At 50.7% G+C, this 24,484-nt stretch overlaps 3 protein-coding genes across 3 annotated transcripts; 1 reads left to right on the top strand and 2 right to left on the bottom strand.

Annotated features, from left to right (window-relative positions):
- Window positions 1–3,647: 3,647 nt before the first annotated feature.
- LOC121848049 (zinc transporter ZIP4-like) lies at window positions 3,648–10,871 on the bottom strand. Its single transcript, XM_042332316.1, has 9 exons — window positions 10,760–10,871; window positions 10,359–10,533; window positions 9,568–9,740; window positions 9,193–9,342; window positions 7,572–7,667; window positions 6,920–6,971; window positions 5,831–5,983; window positions 4,970–5,157; window positions 3,648–3,827 (listed from the first exon to the last, which is right to left on the bottom strand). The coding sequence occupies exons 1-9, from the start codon at window positions 10,865–10,867 to the stop codon at window positions 3,699–3,701; spliced, it is 1,224 nt and encodes a 407-aa protein (XP_042188250.1). The 5' UTR covers window positions 10,868–10,871; the 3' UTR covers window positions 3,648–3,698.
- A 361-nt stretch (window positions 10,872–11,232) lies between these two features.
- LOC121848161 (zinc transporter ZIP4-like) lies at window positions 11,233–13,162 on the bottom strand (the record flags this gene model as incomplete). Its single annotated transcript, XM_042332571.1, has 2 exons — window positions 11,233–11,538; window positions 13,013–13,162. Coding segments are annotated over 2 exons (456 nt in total), but the record flags the coding sequence as incomplete, so codon positions are not given.
- Window positions 13,163–19,060: 5,898 nt separating this feature from the next.
- On the top strand, window positions 19,061–23,968 carry LOC121848160 (transmembrane protein 249-like). Its single transcript, XM_042332569.1, has 4 exons — window positions 19,061–19,168; window positions 20,741–20,933; window positions 23,101–23,192; window positions 23,807–23,968. Exons 1-4 carry the CDS (start codon window positions 19,061–19,063, stop codon window positions 23,966–23,968), a joined length of 555 nt encoding a protein of 184 aa, XP_042188503.1.
- Window positions 23,969–24,484: the final 516 nt, after the last annotated feature.

The raw sequence follows: 24,484 nt of genomic DNA, 5'->3' as shown, positions 1-24,484 counted from the left end.
GCTTTGCTGGGGGTCTACCTGCCGGGAGTCTAACCAGCTCTCACACCACGGAGTGGACACAGTGGTACTGCAAGCCGCCGCGTTTCGCCCACAGATATACAGTCACTTCACTTTACGGTGTATTCTGTGAAGCGCTTCGGCAGGTCGAGAAGACGTGAAAAGCGCTGTATCAAATGCGAGGATTATTATTATTGTTGTTATTGGTCGCTGTGTTCACGGCAGGGATTTCCGATGCTGCCTGTCTACAAAGGCTCGTGGAGTCCTGCAGCTCGGTGGTTAGAGCGCTCGCTTTGCAAGCGAGAGACCCGAGTTCAATTCCCGGCAGAGGGCGAAACCTTGGGCAAGTTTCCTTACTCCACACAGAGCCTAATAATATTCCCTCCAAAACCCAAAACAATAATAAAATTGGTCATTTTCAATCTACGATTGTTTGTGGGACATTGCTGTGCGCAATTGGCTGCCGCGTTCACCCACAAATATACAGTCAATTCACTTTACAGTGTGTTCTGTGAAGCGCTTTGGGACGTCCTCCCGACGTGAAAAGCGCTATATCAAATGCAAGGATTATTATTATTATTGTTAAAGAACAATTAATAATAATAATAATGATAATAATAATAAAAGTCCTTGCATTTGATAAAGCAACTTATCACGTCTTCGAGCCGTCTCAAAGCGCTTTACAGGTTATACTGTAAAGTGAATTGACTGTATCTTGTGGGTGAAACGCACCCACAAAATTGGTTCATAAGCTACGTCAGCTTATAAAGAACTGGAAAATCTTGTAGAAAATTAGATTCCAAATTGAGTGAATCTTTAAAAAAAAGGAACCTGTATTTTGCAGGTACAATTACATATGTGCCGGTAATTGAGCTTGCAATAAGTACAGGCATGTATAGGATGTCTACAAAATCCTGTTACCCCATCCTGTTACGAAACAAAGGGATATGAGACTACGGAGGAGCTGAAGCTATCTGTCAGAGGTGCATTTCGCTTCCACACTCCATCCATATTACAGAAGTTGTGGCACTGAACACGGCGCCGGATCATTATCTGCCATGAAAATGATGGCACTCACTCACTCACTCACTCACTCAATCCCATCCTCTGGATGTCTAAATACAGTTAAACACTTGTATTGAATGCAATTAAGTACTTCTAAACACAGTTATCATCATTCTTCCACATATCTCCGTTGTTAGTCAACGCACTGTAGAGAGAGAGAAATGGGGGTAACAGGACTTTCTGGAGACCTGATACAGGACAAGTGTATCTTACCATGCTGTTCAATAATGGCAAAGACTCCTTGGTTTTATTATAACGATAATAAAATTCCCTCTTTACTGTCCAATGTCTTACAAAACAACAACAACAAACAATATATTACATTTGTAAAGCCCCTTTCACGTCGGGAGGAAGTCCCAAGGCGCTGGACAGTCAGGGATTTGCACCAGAGCTGGGGGTTGCAATTAGGAGGGGTGGAGGGCGGCCGAACGCGTGGTCAAAGAGGAGGGTCTTGAGGGAGACAAACAAGGGAACAGGACGAAGGGACTGTGGGGTGGCAACAACGAAAACAACAACAAATTGCGTTTATATAGCCCCTTTCCATTCAGGAGGACGTCCCAAGCCACTTCAACTCAGATAATAATAATAATAATAATCCTTGCATTTGATATAGCGCTTTTCACGTCGGGAGGACGTCACAAAGCGCTTCACAGAATAAACTGCAAAGTGAATTGACTGTATATTTGTGGGCGAACCCGGCAGCCAATTGCGCACAGCAATGTCCCACAAACAGTCGTGGATTGAAAGTGACCAATTTATTATTGTTTTTGGTTTTGGAGGGAATATTATTAGGCTCTGTGTGGAGTAAGGAAACTTGCCCAAGGTTTCGCCCTCTGCCTGGGATTGAACTCAGGTCTCTCGCTTGCAAAGCGAGTGCTCTAACCGCTGAGCTACAGGACTCCACATAAGAGAAGCCTGAAGGAAGCTTTACGTATGTACAGTATTTACACTGTGGTCTCTGGGTTACATGATCTTTTCCCGGGGTGTATGTTGGCGTGGGGTGGGAAGACACTGGATTTTGGATGAGCTTGTGGCAGTATCCCGCTTCTCTGCTCTCCTCTTTCTGATCCATCAGTGGGAGGGAGTCGCTGAAGCCAATATTAGAACCAATAATCCAATGTCTTACAAAATAACAACAAAAACAAATTGCAAACAGACCAATATTCACAACTTGACCTTATTGCCCATTGCTGCACAAATCAGTGCCTAGACCTGACGCTGGGGACAATAGCTTGGGGACCAATTGTGGTCCTGTAGCTTAGTGGTTAAAGGACTCCCCTCATAAGCGAGAGGACCTGGGTTCAATTCCCGGGAAGGGCAAAACGTTGGGCAAATTTCCTTACTCCACACACCTCTGTTGATAGATTTTTGGTAGGTCAGGATATAAAGGGATATGGGGAGAAAGCAGGAAATTTGAATTGAAAAGATTAGTTGAGGTACAGATCAACCATGATCTAATTAAATGGCAGAACAGGCTCAAAGGGCTGAATGGCCTACTCCTGTTCCTATGTTCCTATGTTTAGCTAGCAGTAAGTAGCATCCTGGTTGTTAGTCGATTGCTGGATGGCTTTTCTGGGGATAATAATCCCTCTAAATTTAAATTTTCTTAAAAAAATGAAAAATAATCATTTGGTCACTCAATCCACGACTGTGTGTGGGACACTGCTCCGCGCCATTGACTGCTGCGTTTCGTCCACAAAATACAGAGTCAATTCACTTTACAGTATATTCTGTGAAGTGCTTCGTCTCAAAGACGTGATAAGGTGCTATATCAAATGCAAAGATTATTATTATTACTATTATTCAGCCTATTGATTTTCCAATCAAACTCATAGGTTCATGAATGTTTCTTATCAGTTTAATTTAATCCCTATTTCTCTGTCTCTCTCTCCACACCTCTTTAACACTCAAGTCTCTCAAGGTACTTCCCAAAACATCTCTCCATCTCCCTTTCAAACAGCTCCACTGATGCCAGTGTATCCGGATTATCTGTAACTTAATAATAATAATAATAATAATAATCCTTGTAAAAGGAAACATGCCCAAAGTTTCGCCCTGCCCGGGAATGAAACCCAGGTTCTCTCACTTGTGAGATGACTGCTCTAACCACAAAGCTACAGGACTCCACATACCTTAAATCAGTGTCTGTTGGGGAAGAGTGTGGAGGGTCTCTGTAAGATACATCGTAGTGCGAGAGGTGCTGTTGGGCACCACTGTACAGCAGGGCCAAGAGAGGAGAGAGAGCGAGATGGGGAAATTAATAATAATAATCCTTGCATTTGTTCTAGCACATCATCGAGACGTCTCAAAGTGCTACACAGACACAGCATATACTGCAAAGTAGATTAATTGTATTTTGTGAACAAAACCCAGCAGCCAGTTTGCACACAGCAGCGTCCCACAAACAACCAAGGAGCGAGTGACCAATTTCATTTGGGGGATTGTTGGCCAGGACACTGAGAGAGAAAAACTCCCTTCTCTTTTCCAATTGCACCAGCTTAGACTATGTGATTCCAAGTCCAGACAAGGGGCTTGAATCCACAACCTTCTGACTGAGAGGCGAGAGCGCTACCGCTGAGCCCGGCTGACACACAATTGCGACAGAGCTGCCAGGATCGGATGAGGTCCTTGTTCTTTCAGATGTGGATCTGGTCCTCAAAGAGTGAGAGAAGCAGGAGTAAGACCCAGCCCAGCACCAGGCCCACATTCTGTAGAAAAAACAACAGCCAGGGATTGCTGTCTTTCGCTCGCATCATCTCAGGCAGCTGCAGGGAAAAAATGAGGCACTGTCAAATTCCAGAGAGGACCCTGAATGGAGAATTAGAATACAGTAATAATCCTCAGATTCGATATCAAGTCACTGAGACGTCTCAAAGCGCTCCAGGATTTACCATAAATTGCAGTGACGGTGTATTTTGTGAGCGAACAATTTGCACACAGCAATGTCCCACCAACAGCCATTGAGCAAGTGACTAATTTTATTTCGGGGATTGTCAGCCGGGACATTGGAAGAGAAAAACTGTCTTCTCTTTGTGAACGGTACAATGGGATTTTTAACATCCACCTGAAAACGTAGCAGGAACCTTGGTTTAACGTCTCATCCAAAGGACGGCACCTACGACAATGCATTGAACCCCCAACACTGCATTGAAGTGTCAGCTTAGACTATGTGATTCCAAGTCCCAATGTGGGGACCTCAACTCACAACTTTCTGACTAAGAATCGAGGGTGCTACCACTGAGCCAGGCTGACGTAGGCTGAATCGAGTGCCCGGTCCAGGCTGTTGCTCCTCCACAGTGCTAGTGATGGGAGGGGGAAAGTGCTCCATAGTCAGAGGCACCACGAAATTAAAGCAGGTTCCTGTCTGCTTGGGTCGACGATAAAGTTTCTATTGAAAGAGAAAAGCAAGTTTCTCCTGGTGTTTAACAATCAGCCACGACGTGAATGATCCTAGAAGTTCATCCAGCAGGATACTGGGAGAGAGAAAATCCTTTCTCTTTTGCAGTAATAATAATAATAATCCTTGCATTTGATATAGCGCCTTATCATATGTCCGAGATGTCTCAATGCGCTTCAGAGAATAGACTGTAAAGTGAATTGACTGTATATTTTGCGGGCGAAACACAGCAGCCAATTGCGCACGGCAGTGTCCCACAAACATTCGGGGATTGAGTGAAACAAACTATTATCATTTGTATTTATTTAGAAGTAACTATTATCCCTGGAAAAGTGATCCATCAATCGATTATCAACCGGGTTCCTACTTAATGCTAGGTAAACAGAGGCGTGTGGAGTAAGGAGACTTGCGAACCAGGGTCCTCTCGCTTGCAAGTGCTGTAACCTCTACAACAAGCTTCGGAGCCGGAGGTCTAAGTGCGACCAGCTAAGCCAGGACGATGGATCTTACCATATCTACCAGGGCCACGTACAGGAAGAGCCCTGTAGTGACCGTGAATATCCATTGCTGAACCATAGGATCCGTGGCAACTCCCAGTGCGATGTATAGGCCAATGAAGGCGGTCATGGCACTCCCAAGGTTCATCAGCATGGCCCTCTTTATAGACACACCTGCGTGCAGCAGGACTGCAAAGTCACCTACAGTGCGGATGGCGACAACATTGTTAAGACTATGGGTTAAGATTAGGTAAGCGATGTTTAAGATGGTTAAGGGGTGGTTAAGATTAGGTACAATATAAAATTACATTTGCACAGTGCCTCTCACATCGGGAGGAGGTTCCAAGGCGCTGGACAGTCAGGAATTTGAACCCGAGCTAGTGGTTGGGATCAGGGAGCGTGGAGGGCAGAGAGGGTAAGGGTAGGAGGGTGACCGAAGGCGCGGACGAAAAGGAGGGTCTTGAGATGTGCCTTGAAGGAGGCAAAGGAGGGGGCGAGTTGAAGGGACTGTAGGTTGGAGTTCCAAAGGGTGGGGGCAGGGAGGCTGAAGGCCTGACCACCGATACTGGGGTGAGCCGGGCGGGGATCGGGGATCAGGCGGAGCCTGCTGACCAGAGGGAGCGTACAGGTTGTTATGGGGTTAGCAGGTCATCGAGTGGGTGAAATGCAGCAAAACAGTGTCCCACAAACCATTGTGGATTGAGCGTTTGTTATTAGTATTATTAGTGACTGTGGTGGTCACAACAGTCACTAGACTTCATAATAATGTCTTTGGAAATATCAGGGACCAGGTGTAAGGGTGTATGGGGGGGGGGGTGTGGTGGGGTGGGGTGGGGGGGGGGGGCGAAGCTGAGATGCAGAGGAAAATCCTTACCCATTTCGTGAGGCAGTTCATGGCAGAAAACTGCAGTCGCTGTACCAAGTCCAGCCTTCCAGGACATAGAGAAGGCGGCTCCTATAGCCAACCCATCCGCAAAATTGTGGATCCCGTCACCTATAACAATCATGTACGGTAGCAATCGCAGCTCTGTGGAGCAAAGGAAAAAACAGAGGAGACAAAAATATCAAATAACATGGACAGTTCAATACGATTCACATTTATACAGCGCCTTTCATGCCGTGAGGACATCTCAAAGCCCTTTGGTCCCTTAACAACAACAACAACAACAACAAGATTCCATTTATAGAGCGCCTTTCACGTCGGGAGGACTTCCCAAGGCGCTGGACAGTTGGGTCAGGACCCGAGCAGGGGGGAAATGGTCAGGGTGAGGGGAGGGAAGGGAGGGAGCGAGGAGGGGGTAGAGAGTCGAGAGGGGAGCTGAAGGCTGAAGGTCAAAGAGAAAGGTCTTGAGACCGGCCTTAAAGGAGGAAAGGAGGAGGTGGCGAAGGCACTGGGGGATGGAGTTCCAGAGCTTCGGGGCTGAGAGGCTGAAGGCCCGACCACCGATGGTGGGACGGGGGATGTGGAGCAGACCGGAGCCAGAGGAACGGAGGGTACGGGCAGGTAGGTAGGGGGATAGTAGGTCGGAGAGGTAGGAGGGAGCGAGGCCGTGAATGGCCTTGTAGGTGAGGGTGAGGATCTTGAATTCGAAATTCACTCAATATTAATAATAATCCTTGCATTTGATACAGCGCCTTATCAGGTCTTCAAAACATCTCAAAGCGCTTCACAGGATACCAGGATACAATGTGACTGTATATTTTTGTGGGAGAAGCCAATTGATCACAGTAGCATCTCACAAACTTTTTTTTTTGAATGGATTATTGTCCCTGGAAAAGCGATTCGCCAATTGACTAACAACCGGGTTCCTACTCACTGCTAAGCAAGCAGAGGCCTGTGGAGTAAGGAAACTTGGTCCTCTCTCTTGCGAGGCGAGTGCTCTAACCACTAAGCTAATGTTTTTGAAGCATTCTGAAGCTCAACCCATTATTGCTGAGGATTGAAGCAAGATCTTTAACTAACCTTTACTCGTGCGTTGCTTAATCTCAGAATCCAGGGGCATCTCTGAGGTCACCTAGACATGAAGATGTTTGAACACGTGTTAGATCTGGTCTCAACAACAACAATTTGTAACTATGCAGCGCCTTTCATACAGAAGAAGATAATAATAATTCTTTCGATTTTGATTTGTTGTAGCACGTCGTTGAGACACCTGAAAGCGCTTCACAGGATTTCCTGTAAAGTGGATTGACCGTGTATGTTGTGGGCAGAACATTGCAGCCAATTGCGCACAGCAGTGTCCGCACAAACAGTCATGGATTGAATGACCATATGTTTTTTTTAGAGGGATTATTACCCCTGGATAGCAATCAACCAATCGACTGTTGACTGCAACCATATTCCTACTTACTGCTAGGTAAACAGAGGCGTGTGGAGTAAGGAAACTTGTCTAAGGTTACACCCTGCCTGGGAACCAAACCCGGGTCCTCTCGCTTGCTAACCACAGGGTTACGGGAGTCTACAACTGTGTTGACTTACTTTGTTTGGAAAACAGAAAGGAAATCAAGAGAGAGGGAGAAGAAGAAAGAACAAGAGAGGCATGAGGCAAGAAAGGCATAAGAGAAAAAGAAGACGTGGGGAATGAACGGGAAATAAAAGGGGTTGGTGTCCTCACCAGGTCCACCTGGGACATTGTTTGATGCTTGTTCTGCTCGTCCTTGAATGACTGGATTGCCAGCACGTGGTCACAGTGATGCCCGTCATCTTCCTCCTGCCAGCAAAACAACAAGGACAAGCTTGTCACAACGCACCTCACAGCCCTCTGGCCGCAAGATCGATTTTGACCACTTCACGTCTGGAATGCGCTGCCTGAAAGGCTGGTGGAAACAGAGTCAATAACAACTTTCAAAAGGGATAGGTACTTGAAAAGCAAACATTTTAAAGGATGTGGACAGAAGAGCGGGGGAGTGGGACCGATTGCGTAGCTCTTCCAAAGAGCCGGCACAGGCACAATGGGCTGAATGGCCTCCTTCTCTTCTGTAAGATTCCATGATTCTAAGATTTAGATCTTAAACTTAGCTCCTGGAACTTTCTGGAACTCCATCCCGGAGCTCCTCCGATTCGCCCTGTCCTTTACCTCCTTCAAGGCCCATCTCAAGATCCTCCTCTTCGACCAAGCCTTCGGTCACCCTCCTACCCCTAAATTCCCTGCCCTCCACCCCACTTGATCTCAACCACCTCCTTGGATGTAAATCCTTGACAGTCCAGCGCCTTGGGACGTCCTCCCACACCACTACCCGCTGCCTCCGCTCAACTGGCTCCGGCCTCCTCCTTATCCCCTGGACTCTCCGGCCCACCATTGGCGACTGTGCTTTCAGCCACAACTCCCAAAGTTGTGGCACTCTCTCCCTCGTTTCCTTTGCCTTGCCCACCCCCTTCCACCATCTTCAGGTCATGCTTTAGGACCTTCCTCATTGACTGTGTTTACGGTCATCTTCCCCCTCCTTCTGTTTCCACCACTGTTAAGTGGTCCAAGAGGCCGTCCGGCGTGAAGGGCGCTAAATAAATGCAAGTTATTGTTGTTGTATTGTACCCCAGTACAAGGTAAGCTTCGTCTGTTTCAGAGTTAGCGCTGACATTAACTATTGACCACTAAGTGGCAGTGCATCCCTCCCAGAGACCTGAAGCCAATGAGAAATAACAAAAATCCATGCATTCGATGTTGCGCCTTACCACGTCATTGAGACGCCTCAAAGCGCTTCACAGGATATACTGTATAGTGGATTTACTGTGTATTTTGTGGGCAAAATGCAGCAGCCGATGGCGGACAGTGGTGTCCCCCAAACAGAGGTGGATTGAGTGACCACATTTTTTAGTGGGGGTGTTATTAAACGTTAAATCAAACAAAACATGGAGGATCTGGGGAACATTTTTGGAGGGGTCAGCCGGGTGTCTGACACACATGGAAACCCATCACCACGTTTAAGAGTCTCCAAACCAAGTTGAGATTTCTATGCATCCCGCCTACACATGGAAATCCCAGAGATAGTTTGTTGGAATGCAATGAGCTCTCTCTCTCTCTCTCTCTCTGGAGGGAAGCATCCTGCTTACCTAATTCCTAAAGTATTAGGCGCAGGTTGGCAAGAGCCTTGGTGGGACCCAGAGTGTGCGTTGGGGGTAACTGCTGGAGCCTAAGCAGCTAAAACCGCACATAACTTGCCATTGATATTGCTGTCTACAGGAAGTTGTTTGGTGTAAGAAATTTTGTGTTGGAGCTGAGGAAGCCCAAATCTTACCTCGCCGTCTCCCATCAGGATGCCGAACACGCGCTCCATCACGAAGAACATGTAGATGCCTCCGAGAACAGCGAGCAGTTTCCAGACGTGGATAGAGTCCTCGGAGTGGCTGTGATCCATGTCTGGCGCGTCACTGTGGAGATTCAGGAACTGGCACAAGGACACAAGCCATCATTGTTATAACCACAACAAGTTGCATTTACACCGCGTATTTCACGTCGGGAGGACGCCCCAAGGCGCTGGACGGTCAGAGTTTGGACCCAAGCAGGGGGTTGGGGTGAGGAGGGCAGCGGGATGAAGTGACTGTGGGATGGAGTTCCAAAGAGTGGGGGCAGAGAGGTTGAAGGCCCGACCTCTGATGTCGCGGTTGCTCACCGATGGGATGAGATGCAGCACAGCGTCACCACTCAGTGAGCCTACAGCCAGGCTGATGAAGAGCTGGATAACGTATTGATACGCGTTGCCGCAGGTAGTGAAGGCAACGATCACAATGCCGAACACGGCAGCCAGGCTCACCAGCAGTGTCGCAACAGTGCCGTAAATATATTCTGTGGAGAGAGAGAGAGAGAGCAAGAGAGAGTTTTTTTTTATGGGCGCTCAGCCGGGTGTCTGACACATGCGGAAACCCATCACCGTCGCTTAAGAGTCTCCAAACCAAGCTGAGAATTCCATGTATCCCACTTACGTATGGAAATCCCAGAGATAGATTGTTGGAATGGGATGCGCTCTCTCCCTCTCTCCTTGGAGGGACGCATCCTGTTTACCTAATCCCGGAAAGTGTTAGACGCAGGTTGGCAAGAGCCAAGGCTCGGGGGGACCCTAGATTGTGCGTTGGGGTAACTGCTGGAGTCTTAACCAGCTAAAGCCGCCCAGCTTGCCATTGATATTGCTGTCCGGCCAGTCTCTCACGCTACTTGTCCAGCTCGGACCGCCCTATCCGTTAGGGCTTTGGCTTGCAGGGTTAACAGGAGATGAGGGGGATGACTCCCTGCTCCCCCACCCCCACCCACACCCCCCACAGAGAGAGAAAGAGCAAACATAAGACCAAAAAGTTTCTTCACGAAATTTTAATTCAAACCCTAAAGCAGTGGAATCGGGCGAGGATGGGGATGATAGGGTCACGGAGCCTGGTGCGGGAGAAGATATTACACGCAAGACCTTCGTACTTTCTGCTGTGGTCAGCTGATCCTTTGGGTGCTCTGGGCTTGGACGCAGAGAGCAGGCCCCGCTCAGCAGTTGCTGGATCAAGGCAGGGCTCAGCTGAACAAATTGACTGCGAGAGATTGTGCCATTGATGGGGATCTGGTAGATCTCCAGCAGATCACTGGAGGTGAAGCACGTCTGCAACGAGAAGGACCAAGGTCAGGTCAGTTCTCACTCACTCCACATCCCACCCCAATAAGTTTCACCCCAATACGTTCCAGAATATTAATAATAATATTATAATAGCATTTGAGACAGCCCTTTATCAGTCAAGCTTATCAGTCGAGAAATCTCAACGACACGATAAGGTGCTATTTCAAATGCAAGGATTATTATCATGATGATTACAAAGGACGGGACGTACTGTGTCCCATATGCTGCTGTTGTCTTGGACTTGGTTCCTCTGCTCCAGGCTTCTCACTGACAGGAGCTGCTCGTGGGCCCCACCCGTGCCCAGGCCAATGCGACTCATCAGCTCGTCCAGATCTGTAAGGTGGACACGTTGATTCTTTCAGGGATGGGACAGAAGGTCACTGAGATTACGGTAACAGTTTGTAACCACTTTCTTGTTCCACACATCAATAGATCCCTGCCATGACCTCAACCCAAAGCTCCCTCCCTCTACACTGTCCGTCCACGCTCCCAAATCAGGGTTAGAGACACAGAAAAGCTGTCTCTACACTGTCCGTCCACACTCCCTGGGTTAGAGAGACAGTAAAGTTCCCTCCACCAGACCTGCTCTGACAACAAAATATAGCCATGCAGGGGGTCAGGTTGCCAGAGATACCACTTCCTGTGGGATCAAACCCAATTGCTCTCGCTCGGGAGACGAGTGCTCTAACCACTATGCGACAGGACGCCACAATAATTTTCAGGCCCTGATATGGCCTCCCTGCACAGCGAGGCCTGCACAGCGAACAGTGTGGATGTAAATGTACCCGCTGCCGTGATATTCTCTGACTCGTTCTGGAAAGCGTGGAAGATGTAATCCAGGAAGTACTCAGGTGCCAACTGAGGGAGCAGACAGTGGCCCTGCAGCACGTGGTACAGGAGGACGGCGGAAAAGTGAGCCACGTCACGTTCAGTCACAGCTCCCGAACCCAGGCCGCTCTCCACCAAAATCTGCTTCACGTCCACACAGTCCTACAGGACAGAGAGCGAGAGAGAGAGGGGGTGGGGGGGAGAGAGAGAAAGAGAGTGCATTAACCGCAACATCTACACGACACAGGGCATTCACAAAGTCCTGTTAATGTCTCATCCGAAGATGCGTGGCACGTTCACGCTGGAGGAAGAGAAGGTTGAGGGGCGATATGATTACGCTCTTTAAGATTCTGAAGGGCCTTTATAACTTAGACCCACGAGAAGCTGTTTTATCTTGTGCTGAACAGTAGAACCAGAGGGCACGGCCTGCGATTGAGGCGGGGGTGGGGGGGGGGTAAATTCAGAACAAATCTGCGGAAACACTACCCCAGCGAGCGAGTTGTAAACTTATGGAAGGGGCTCCCGAGGGAGACAGGCGGTGGAAGCAGAAAGTGTTGTTTGTTTCCAGAACAAATGAGATCGATTTCCGCTAGAAAATAATATCTCTGGGTTACAGTATATAGTTTGGGACACGACACGTCAAGCGACTGCCAGGATGGTGGGAGGCGAACGAGATGGACCGTGGTCCTCTTTCGCCAGCAAATTGTCATGTTCTTATGACCTGTTCTCCACCACCACCCCCCCCCCCCCGCCCCCGTTCGTTTGTCACGCAATGAATTTATTTTCTGCTGCAGATGAGGCGAGTGTAACAATGCGTAACCAGTAACTTCCTCCTCACCGACTCCATCCGTGTCACTGAAGATGTGGCAGGGAACATGGAGACGGATCATTATCTGCTATGAAAATGATGGCGCTCACACACACCGATCCTCTGGACGTCTAAATACAGTCAAACACTTGTACTGAATACAATTAAGTACTTCTAAACACAATTATCATCATTCTTCCACAGGTTTCAGCTGTTGCTCAGTGCGCTGAAAGAAAAATGGTCTCCTTCTGTGCTGTAATAGTCTATGATGCTATGATCTATGCGCCGCTATTGCTCTGACTCTGCAAGTTTGCAGTCCGATTGAGGTGTGTTAATCCAAGGCCAGCTGCCAGCACCCTGCAAACCATGATACACAATAAAACAATGATCCTTACGTTTCATACAGCGCCTTATCACCTCTTCCAGGCATCTCAAGGCGTCCCACAGCATTTATTGCAAAATGCAATCACTGTGTTAATTGTGGGTGAATTGTGGCAGCAAATTGCACGCACAGCAATGTGACCCACAAACAGCCTCGCGGTGGCCAATTATACCTGGGGGATTGCTGGCCAGGACACTGGGAGAGAAACTGCCTTTTAACATCAACTGGGCACAGAAGGGAGTTAGGTCTAACATCTCATCCGAAGGACGTCACCTTCTGACAATGCAACATATCCGCAGCACTGCGTTGAAGCGTCAGCCTACCCCACAAAACACAGTCACTACCCTTTACATGTACATCCAGCGAAGCGCTTTGCGACGTCTCGGCGAGGATTATTATTAATAATATTAATATTATCATTGAATACAAGCCGTTGTTAATATTACCTGGTCTTTATCCTGCGCCAGGTAGTTCCTCTCCACCTCCTGCACCACGGCTGCCAGAGGACACGAGCGGGGACTGAGCTGCTTGCCGGGCTGGGTGGCCAGGCTGGCTCGGAAGGTCCTGCTGACCTCCGGCCATGTGCCCGCCCCGATAGTCCTGCAGGCGCCCTGGGGGTCCGTCAGCAGGTACAGGAGCCCCGGCCACACATGGGAAAGGTCTTCCAAGGTCAACGCAGCGTTAGCCTCAGTGCTGCTCCTCCCGGCCAAGCCGAATACGTCACTCGCTGAGACGCACTGAGGTCAAACAACAACAACAACAACAGCATGTAGCTGAGGAGTCCTGTAGCTCAGTGGTTTTGAGCTCTCACCTTGCAAGCGAGAGGACCTGAGTTTGATTCCCGAGCAGGACGAAGCATTAGGTAAGTTTCCTTACTCCGCACGCCCCTGTTTACCCACCAGTAAGTAACTTACCCGGGCAAGTTAGTTGATTGGCGGATGGCTTCAAAAATAAGAACAAATAAATACATTTTTGTACCAAACTAATAGTTTGGTCACTCAGTCCACGACTGTTTGTGGGACATTGCTGTACTGGTGTAAAGGAGGTAGGGAGGTTCGTGTGTGTGAGCTGAAAGTCCTGACGTGGGGTTTGGACCCACAATCTTCTGACCCAGGACTTTAGATCTGGATGGCGAGTGGAGGAGTGGGGGTGGGGGGTGTTGGGGTGGCGGGTGTCAGGTAGGTGAGATCCATCGCCATTGCCATTTGAAGCTAAAACCGAGATTACGGACTAAAATAACAACAACAAAATTGCAGGGAGGGTCGGGGTAGGATGGTGGCCGAAGGCACGGCCAAAGAGGAGGATCTTGAGATGGGCCTTGATGGAGGCAAAGGATGGGGCGAGAATGGAATTCCAGATGATTGGGGACAGAAAGGCTGAAGATAATATAATCTTTGCATTTGATACAGGTCCTTATCCCTTCTTCGAGACGTCTCAAAGCACTTCACGGAACATACTGTGAAGTGAAATTGACCGTATATTTTCGGGCGCAACACGGCAGCCAATTGCGCACAGCAGCATCCCACACAAACAGTTCTGCATTGGAGTGACCAACTTATTATTTTTTTAAGGAATTATTACCCCCTGGAAAAGCGATCCGCCAATCGAGTAACAACCGGGTTCCGACTCACTGCTAGGTAGACGGGTGGAGTAAGGTGGCCGTGCCTTCAGCCACTAAGCCCCCAAACTCTGGAACTTTCTCCCTCAATCTTTCCGCCTGGCCCCCTCTCTCCGTCTTTCAAATCCCGCCTAACGGTCACCTCCACCCCCCCCCCCCCTTCCCCCTGGCTCGGGGTCTGACTCCGCCACCGCCAAGCGCTCCGGGACGCTACCCCGGGTCAAGGCGACTTATATCAATACAAGTTGTCGTTGCCCTAAGGTTTCGCCCCGGCTGGGAATCGAACCCGGGTCCTCTCGCTGGCGAGGCGAGCGTGCTGACCACTACGCTAGAGGACTTCCCCGTCTTGTGGGCTGTGTGCATACGGAGATACCTGGAGAGGGCAGTGCTGTGCTCCCTCGCTCAGCCTGCGCTGGGAGCTGCAGCGGCTGGGTCTGTGCCCGGCACAGACAGGCTTTACCTTTCCACACGACACTCCGCGACACTGCACACGTTCCTGGAACAGGTGTATTAAAGAGGTCACGGCGGCTGGGCTCAGCGTCTCTCCTCCCGGCTCCAGCACGCGGACCATCGTGGTGAGGATCTCCTGCTCGGAGAGGAAGCCGGCGGTCCCCTCCCCTTCCCCCCCGTAGCCCCCCACCCCCAGCGCCAGCCAGAAGAAGGGCAGCAAAAGTGAGCTCACGCCGCACATGGCCCGCCCGCTGAGCTTTCCACAGAGCAGGTCACAGGCACAAACAATGTTGTTCATATGTGAGTGTTTGCGATCACGTCTAGTCTGTCCCCAGTGAAGTGTTCTCCGTTCCGTTCGTCCCGCAGGGCAATGAATACCTTATATGTTAGCGGGTGCCATATCAGGATTGGTTGCTCAGCAATGTGATAAGGAACGCGCTAATCCAGCCAGGCAGACAGACAGACAGACAGACAGACACACAGACAGACCATGGCAGAATTCCCTGGTGCACACATACATACCCACACACACACATACTCGCTCGCTCGCTCACTCACTCGCTCGGTCGCCCGCCCGCCCACCCACCCGTTCAACCACCCACCACCCAATTATTATTATTCCCATCACGTTTCCCCATTTCCCCTCCCCTTCTCCTCTTCGCTCCTCTCCCCGCGCACTCTCTCCCTCGCTCACTCACTCTGGACTTTTTAATGTTAAATCTAAAGAAAACAGTCTTGCTGAGGCCTCCCCTCCCCCACACCCGACCTTGCCTTCAAGCCCATGGTCACCTGCCTTCCTTTTAATAAATTATGCTGAACAAACAGTTTGTAAGGTTATTGCTGATAAAGCGTTCGGCATATGCAAAAAGCCGCAATCTGTGCCGTTCCCTCCTGGCTCCAAGCACCTGTTTCATCATCATAATAATAACAATAATAATAATAATTCTTGCATTTGATATAATGCCTCATCACGTCTTCGAGACGTCTCAAAACGCTTCGCAGGATATACTGTCAAGTGGATTGACTGTATATTTTGGGGGCGAAACGTGAGAGCCAATTGCGCACAACAGCGTCCCAACAAGCTCTGGGGATTCCCTGCCCCCCCTAGTGACTGGTCTGCCCTTCCTGGTCCTGCCGATGAGCCAGGCCGGGCTGTGCTGTCGTCAGCAGTGAGTGCCCTGGAATACTGCAAACCCAGACTAGAAATCGTCACAGAGGGTTGGCTCGATCCCGACGTCCCCTTGCCAGGCGTGCCACCTTGGAGTCAGTTCAGCTCCAAGGAGACCCTTCTTACCTCCCCTCACCCCAAGGAGGATAGGTTAATAAATCAACGTGTTATCACATCCGTTGTGTAACTTTGCCTTTTACACCCACTAATCCTGGGTGTGATTAGTAACAGCACATTGATTTTGAAGGTCATTTCCTGGTGCACATCAGCCTTTCACCTCCCACCACCATAAAGCAATCGAATTTTCCATGTCTCCATATCTCACCTCCCTGATCAGCAAACAGCCCCACGAGAGGAAAGGGAATCCTACCACTCAACTACTGTTAAACCTGCAAGCCAAAGCGCTAATGGATTGGGTGTTCCTAGCTGGACAAGCGGTGGGAAAGCCGGCCAGACAACGTTCTCAATGTGGTTTTAGCTGGTTAGACTCCCAACAGTTACCCAGACGCATACCCTGGGGTTCCCAAGCCTTGGCTCTTGCCAACCTGCGCCTAACAATTTCCGGAATTAGGTAAACAGGATGCGTCCCTCCAGGAAGCGAGCGAGTGCATGTTTTCATCATCAGAATAAGAATAAGAATGAACCTTGCATTTGATGTAGCGCCTCCAGGAAGAGAGCGTGCACACCAAACCTCAGGCAAGGTGGATCGCTTTCCGCCGGTAATAATCCCCTCAATGCAAAAAAAGAAAAAATGCGCTCACTCAATCCACGGCTGTTTGTGGGACACTGCTGCGCGGAATTGGCTGCCGCATTTTGTACTGGCAGAAATGCAGTGGCAAAGGTGCTGATAGAGTTTAGCTATAAAAACCGTGAACTGCAGCCTTTATTCTCAGGCTCGGTTGGATATCAAACCTTCCCTTTATCTGGCGGTGGCTGAGCCAGCGAGGCGCACCCACGGCTTAGTCCACCCTGTACCTGCCTAAAAATAAAATAAAAACGCGGATTATACGCAATAATATTAGAAGATTGCGGGCAGCACGGGACTGCGGTCAGTCTCTGAGTCCAAAGGTTGAGGGTTTAAGTCTCACGTTGAGGCTCAAACTCATATAATCCAAGCCTCTGGAGCAGTGCTGTGGGGTAGATAGGAACAGGTCTAGGCCAATCAGCCCCTCAAACCTGTTCTGCCAGTGGAGTCCTGTAGCAGAGTGGTTAGCGTGGGTTCGATTCCCAGACAGACTGAAACGTTAGAGAAAGTTTCCTTACTCCAACGCAACTCTGTTTACCTCGCAGTATGTAGGAACCCAGTTGTTAGTCGATCGGTGGATCGCTTTTCCGGGGATAATTATTCCTTTTAAAAAAAAATGAAAGGTGCTCAAGATCTCATGGCACCTTCGGAAAAGATAAGGGAGTTTCTCTCTCTCTCGGTGTCCTGGCCAACAATTCCCCTGATAAAATTGGTCACTCAATCCACGGGACATTGGGAGAGAGAAACTATCGATTCTTTTCCGATACCGCCATTGGATCTTTAACATCCACCTGAACAGGGACCTTGGTTTAGTGTCTCACCTGAAGGACGGCACCTCCAACGATGTAACGACCTCCAGCGCCCCATTGGAGCGTCAGCTTAGACTACGTTGAGACGTCTCAAAACGTTTCATTTTACGGGGATATACGAGGGGGTTGGGGGGGAGGGGGTGGGTGAGGAGAGAGAGAGAGGGGGGGTTGAGGAGAGGTGGGGAGGTATGAGGAGAGAGAAGGCATGAGGAAAGAGAGAGGGTGACGGGGGATGAGGATTGACTTTGTATTTTGTGAGCGAAAGGCGATTGCCAGTTTGCGCACCAGGATTGTTGGCCAGGACACCGAGAGAGAGAGAGAGAGAGAGAGAGAGGGAGAGAGAAACTCCCATTTCTTTTCCAATAACGTCACGGGAGATCTTTAACGTCCACCTGAACAGGCAGATGGGACCTTGGTTTAACATCTCACATGAAAGACGGCACCTCCAACAGCCTCCTCCCCCCACCCCCCACCTCCACCCTCCGCCCCCCCCGGCACTGTGCTGGAGCGTCAGCTTAGACTACGTGATTCCAAGTCACAGGTTAGGCCTCAGCTGGAATATTGTGTCCGATTCTGGGCACTGCACGATAGGATGAATATCAAAGCCCTGAGAGAGTGCAGAGGTGATGTACCAGAATGGTACCAGGGATGAGGGACGTTAGTTATGTGGGGAGACGAGAGAAGCTGGGATTGTTCTCCTTGGAGCAGCGAAGGGTACGGGGAGATTTAATAGAGATATTCAAAATTATGAGGGGTTTTGATAGAGCAGACAGGGAGAAACTGTTTCCACTGGGAGGTGAGCTGGTAGCCAGAACCAGAGGGGAGATGAGGAGACATCTTTTTTTTTACACACACGCACGGGGGGTTGTTACGGTCTGGAATGCACTGCCTGAAAAGGCGGTGGAAACAGATTCAATAACAACTATCAAAAGTGAATTAGATAGGATATGGGGGAAAGAGCGGGGGAGTGGGACTGAGCTGGGTGGGTCTTCCAAGGAGCCGGCCCAGGCACAATGGGCCGAATGGCCTCCTTCTGTGCTGTAATGTTCTATGATTCTGTTCTATAAGTCCCGACGTGGGGTCTTGAACCCACAACCTTCTGATTCAGTGTCACAGAGGCTGTGTGTGATGCTGAGCTGAGCATTGGTTCCATCGGTACGAAAATTCCTCGCTTTCTTCGGGGGAGGGGTGGGTGGGGAGGTGGGGGAACGACGACACTGAGCCAGGGAGGGCAGAGGGGAGGTGGTGCGAGAGAGCGGCGTGCGGGCTGTGAGTGAGGGGTGTTGTGGAGGGAGACTATAGGGGGAGGCGGAGGGGGAAGGAGAGGGTGGTGGGGGTGGAGGTGTGAGGAGAGAGGGGTTGAGGAGAGAGAGGGGGAGGTGTGAAGAGATTGGGGGGGGTGAGTAGAGTGGGGGGTGAGGAGAGAGGGGGTGAGGAGAGAGGGAGGGGGGGAGGTGTGAGGAGAGAGGGGGTGTAAGGAGAGAGGAAGTGAGGAGAGAGGAAGGGGGGGAGGTGTGAGGAGAGAGGGGGGTGAGGAGAGAGGGAGGACGGGGTGAGGAGAGTGGGGGGGGGCGGAGGTGTGAGGAGAGGAACGAGGGGGGGGGTTGAGGGAGAGAGGAGGGCGGGGTGAGGAGAGAGAGGTGGGTGGGGTGGGGTGGGGTGGTGGGGGGGCTGTGTGTCAGCCCCCACTCTGTGCTCCCTGAGATGTTTAACACTTGGGCCATCACTTTACCCAAAACCGAGGATATTCTTCACAAGAAGCTGAAGATGAACCCGTATCATCCCTTCACCTGCAATCAGCCTAATGGTGAGGTGGGTCGGGTGGGCGGGGGGTGGTGGGGGGGGGGGTGCGGGGGGTTACAGAGAGGGTTAAACAATGGTGGGGATACAAGAACAGAAGCAGGTATCAGCCCAATGCTCTTTAATCACTGGGACGTTACTCCCGCTTGAGGGGGTGCTGTATAAATGCAAGTCGTTGTTATGGGTTTGACCCACTAAGTCAAGGGCTTTGAGCTCACAGTCGAGGCAGATGCTCCAGCACAGTGCTGGGGGTATGGGTGGATGTGGGAGGGGGGGGTGGGTGTGGTGGGGGCGCGGGGATGAGGAGGGTGGGGGGGGGAAGAAAGCACTGCACTGTCAGAGACGCCTCCTTCAGATGAGATGTTATAATAAAGATAATCCTTGCATCTGATTCAGAACCTCATCACGTCTTCGAGACGTCTCAAAGCGCTTGGCAGGATATGCTGTAAAGTGCAGTGACTGTGTGCTTTGTGGGCGAAACGCGGCAGCCAATTGCGCGCAGCAGCGTCCCCGCAAACAGCCGTGGATTGCGTGACACATTTTGTTTGGAAGGGATTATTACCCCTGGAAAGCGATCCTCCAATTGACTCACAACCGGGGTGACTACTGACTGCTAAGTGACCAGAGGCGTGTGGAGTAAGGAAACTTGCCCAACATTTCTCCCTGCCCAGGAATCGAACCCCCGGTCCTCTCGCTCGCGAGGCGGGTGGTCTAAACCGCTGAACTACGGGATTCCCAGGTTGCGTGGTTTGCGTGAAAGCCACTGTGTAAGCGCTGTGACTAACGTCGTGTTCTCTGTCTCTCCCTTTCTCTCGCTCTCCTTCTCTGCTCTGACACGATAGTCTTCGTGATGAGCTATGTTCACGCGGATTTGTGGAAAGGGCTGATTCTCTTCCTCATCGTTATTGTCGGATTCATTTTATACCGAGTGCACCTCACCCAGGTACACCCCCATCACAACGCTCCCCCGCCTGTATCCTCACCCAACTCTGTACCCCCCATCACACCAGTCCTCGTTAGGCTCCACTGGCTCCCCATCGCCGAATGGATCTCAATTCAAGATCCTCACGCTCGTTTTCAAATCCTTTCATGCCCTGACACTTCCCTACCTCTCCGACCTGCTTAACCCCCCCTCAACCCACAACCCGCTCAACTGGCTCCGACCTTCTGGGTGTCCCTTGTGCCCTTTGTTCCACCATTGGTGGCCGCACTTTCAGCCGCTAAGCCCCGAATCTCTGGAACCTTTTCCCCCCTCACCCTCCGCCTCGCCCCTTCCTTCCCCATCTTCGGGTCGCGCCTGAAGACCTTCCCATTCGCACGTGGCTACGGTCACCTCCCAGCTCGACGTCGCGCTCTCCCACTGTCAAGCGCTCTGGGGACGCTACGACCGTGTGAGGGGCGCCACGTCAATGCAAGTTGTTGTTGCTCGTACACTGTATCCGAAAATATCTCGCTAGGCCGCCTGTTCCATACATTTACCATTCGCTCGCTCACCGAAATGGTGTTTCCCAGATTAGTTGTGAATTTGGATTGATGTTGTTGTTCTTCTTCTTCTTCTTGCTGTTGTTGTTGTCGTTGTTGTAGGACCACCAACAGTTTTCTGGGTTCTTCATCTTGCTGCTCATCCTGGCTTTGTGGATGATCTTCTCCTCCATTGGCAAACGATACTTGGTGTTGGATATGAACATGGGGATGTACAAGTTTTACATCTCTGGCCACTTACATTTCCAGGGCCCACTGTATAATATCTACATCCGGCTCAAAGCCCAGAAGAATGGTAGGTAAAATAACGATAAATAATCCTTGCATTTCATACAGCGCCTTCTCACGTCTCAAAGCGCTTCACAAAATACGCCGCAAAGTGAATTGACTGTGCATTTTGTGGGCGAAACGCGGCAGCCAATTGCGCACGGCAGCGTCCCCACAAACCGTCGTGGATTGCAATGGGGGTTCCTACTTATTGCTAGGTAAACAGAGGCGTGTGGGGTAAGGTAACTTGCCTAACTTTTTGCCCTGCCTGGGAATTGAACCCAGATCCTCTCACTTGCAAGACGAATGCTCTAATCACTGAGCTACAGGACCTAACGCACTGGTCACTTGGAGCAAAGAGTCATCCCACTCAGCTCCTGTTAACCCTGCCAGCAAATCCCGAATGGGTAGGGTGGTCCTAGCTGGACAAGCAGTGGGAAAGCTTCCATACAGCGCTCTCAATGGCTAGCTGTGCGGTTTTAGCTGGTTAGACTCCAGCAGTTACCCCAACGCACACTCCGGGGTCCCCAAGCCTTGGCTCTCACTAACTTGCGCTGAATATTCTCAGGAATTAGGTGAGCGGGATGTGTTGCTCCAGGGTGAGAGAGAGAGAGAGAGAGAGAGTGTGTGTGTGGCCATTTCATTCCTTACACATGTGGGTCTGGTTTGGAGACTTGGGATCAGAGCAACCTGAACTGTATTCCCAGCGCATCCTTCTTTGAGACCAGGTCACATATTCACCTCAGCATCTGCCTGGCTCCAGCCTCCTGCATGTCCTTCTTGTCCTCCGATCCACCATTGGTGGCCACGCTTTAAGACACGACGCCGCGAAACTCTGGAGCACTTTTCCTCCATCCCTTTGCCTTGCCCCTTCCTTCCCCATCATCAGATCATGCCTGAAGACCTTTCTCTTTGACTGTGCCTAACGTCACCTCCCCTCTCCCTCTCCCCCCTGGCTCGGGGTCGTGCTCCGTCACTTTCAAGCGCTCCAGGACGTCACCCGCTATATAAATGCAAGTTGTTGTTGTTGAGGTGGGGTGGAATTGCTGGGGTGTAACCTGAGGACGTTGATTCAAGATAATTGGCAAAAGAACCAGAGCCACCTCCCTCCACAAGCTGCAGGTCATTCAGAACTCCGCAGCTCGTGTACTGTCCCGCACCAGGCTTCGGCGACCACATCACTCCCACCCTCGCTCGCCTCCACTGGCTCCCCATCCCCCAGAGGATTGATTTCAAGATCCTCATCCTCACCTACAAGGCCATTCACGGCCTTGCTCCCTCCTACCTCTCCAACCTACTATCCCCTACCTACCTGCCCGTACCCTCCGTTCCTCTGGCTCTGGTCTGCTCCACGTCCCCCGCCCCAACCGCCCTACCATCGGTGGTCGGGCCTTCAGCCTCTCAGCTCCCAGGCTCTGGAACTCCATCCCCCAGTGCCTTCGCCGCTTCCTCCCTTTCCTCCTTCAAGGCCGGTCTCAAAACCTTTCTCTTTGACCGAGCCTTCAGCTCCCCTCTCGACTCTCTTCCCCCTCCTCGCTCCCTCCCTTCCCTCCCCTCATCCTGACCATTTCCCCCCTCCTCGCTCCCTCCCTTCCCTCCCCTCACCCTGACCATTTCCCCCCTGCTCGGGTCATGACCCAACTGTGCAGCGCCTTGGGACGTCCTCCTGACGTGAAAGGCGCTTTATAAATGGAATCTTGTTGTTGTTGTTGTTGTTGTTGTTGTTGAGGGGAGATGAGGAGACATTTTTTTTCACACGGAGAGTTGTTACGGTCTGGAATACACAGCCTGAAAGGATGATGGAAACAGATTCATTGACAACTTTCAAAAGATAATTGGATAGGTACTTCATAGAATCATAGAATTATACAGCACAGAAGGAGGCCATTCGGCCCATCGTGTCTGGGCCTGCACTTTGAAAAGAGCTATCCAATTCAATCCCACTCCCCCGCTCTCCCCCCCCCCTAGCCCTGCAAGCTTGTCCTCCCCAAATAATTATCCAAAGAGGAAGAGGAAAAAGTTGAAGGGGAAATACTTGCAAGGATATGGGGAAAGAGCGGGGGAGTGGGACCGATTGGGTAGCTCTTCCAAAGAGCTGGCACAGGCACCATGGGCCGAATGGCCTCCTCCTATGCTGTAATATTCTATGATTCTTTGAATGGTGTGCGCTAACCCTATCTGGTCTCTGGTTCCAGGCTACGGGGAGCTCCTGTACAAACTGATCCTCAATGGTGAAAATATCGAGCACCAAGACCTGACTGGCATTCGCTTCTCAGAGGCACCTGAGGTACTCACAGCAGAGACAACAGTCTAATAATAATAATAATAAGCCTTGCGTTTGATATAGCGCCTTATCCCCGTCTTCGACACGTCGCAAAGCGCTTTGCAGAACATACGGTAAAGTGAAGTCACTGTTTTTTTTGTGTGGGAGAAATGCGGCAGCCAACTGTAGTTATAGACGCACTAAATAGGGAGAAAAATCTAATCGGAAACCACTTCTGTCTAATCAGAACCCTTGTCCTTGCTTTCATAGCCCTCCAGCCCTTGTTCCTCCCTACCTCTGTCACCTGCTAACTCCATACGGACCTGTCCGCTCCTTACACTCAGCGGGCTCCGGCCTGCTCCACGTCCCCCATTGGCGGTCGGGCCTTCAGCCTCTCTGCCCCCATCTTTTTGGAACTCCATCTCGGAGTGCCTCCGCCTCGCGCCCTCTCTTTGCCTCCTTCAAGGCGCGACTCAAGATCTTCCTCTTCGACCGTGACTGCGGTCGCCCTCCTATCCCTACCCTCCCAGCCCTCCATCCCTCTTGTTCAGAAACCCCCAGCTTGGGTCCCTGACTGTCCAGCACTAACGTGAAAGCCATTATACGAATGTAATTGTTGTTGTTGTTGTTGCTGTTAGAAGCTGGAGAGGCTGGGAAAGCGAATGGCGAGCAAGCTGAATTTAAATTATTTCGACCACCTCGACAAGTCTGACAAACACATCATAAGACATAAGCCTCCCATCTGGCTGCAGGACGACACCGCAATATCACAATGCGAATTCAGGTCAATGTGTAATTAAACTATTGTATTCCACGTTTACATCTGGTGTCTGCCTCTCACCTACCCCACATTACACCTCCTCGGGGGTAGGGTGGATGGGGTTGGTGGTGGGGGGGGGGGGGGGTGGTGGTTGGGAGGTAAGCGGGGTCACCTTGTAGCTGAATTGGCTCCAAGGTGACGTGCCTGGCAATGGAACGTCGGCATCGAGCCCCCCCCCCACCCCCTACCTCTGTGACGGTCTCTGGTCCGGTTCCTGAGCCAGGAGGGTTCGCGGTATTCCAGGGCGCTCACTGCTGATCACAGCACAGCCCGGCCCTGGCTCATCGGCAGGGCCTGGAAGGGCCGACCAGTTTTACTGGGGGCAGGGAATCTTCCCGCTCAGCCCCTGTCAGCCTCGCAAGCCAAAGCCCCAACGGAGAGGGTGGTCCCAGCTGGACAAACAGCGGGAAAGCTTGCAAGACAGCAATATCAATGGCAAGCTATGTGGATTTAGCTGGTTAGACTCCAGCAGTTACCCCAACACGCAGTCCGGGTT

This window comes from Callorhinchus milii, unplaced genomic scaffold (assembly GCF_018977255.1).
Source record: "Callorhinchus milii isolate IMCB2004 unplaced genomic scaffold, IMCB_Cmil_1.0 Scaffold2, whole genome shotgun sequence".
Lineage (NCBI taxonomy): Eukaryota > Metazoa > Chordata > Chondrichthyes > Chimaeriformes > Callorhinchidae > Callorhinchus > Callorhinchus milii.
The sequence above is the reverse complement of the archived record's forward strand: the minus strand, read 5'-3'. Positions and strand labels throughout refer to the sequence as shown.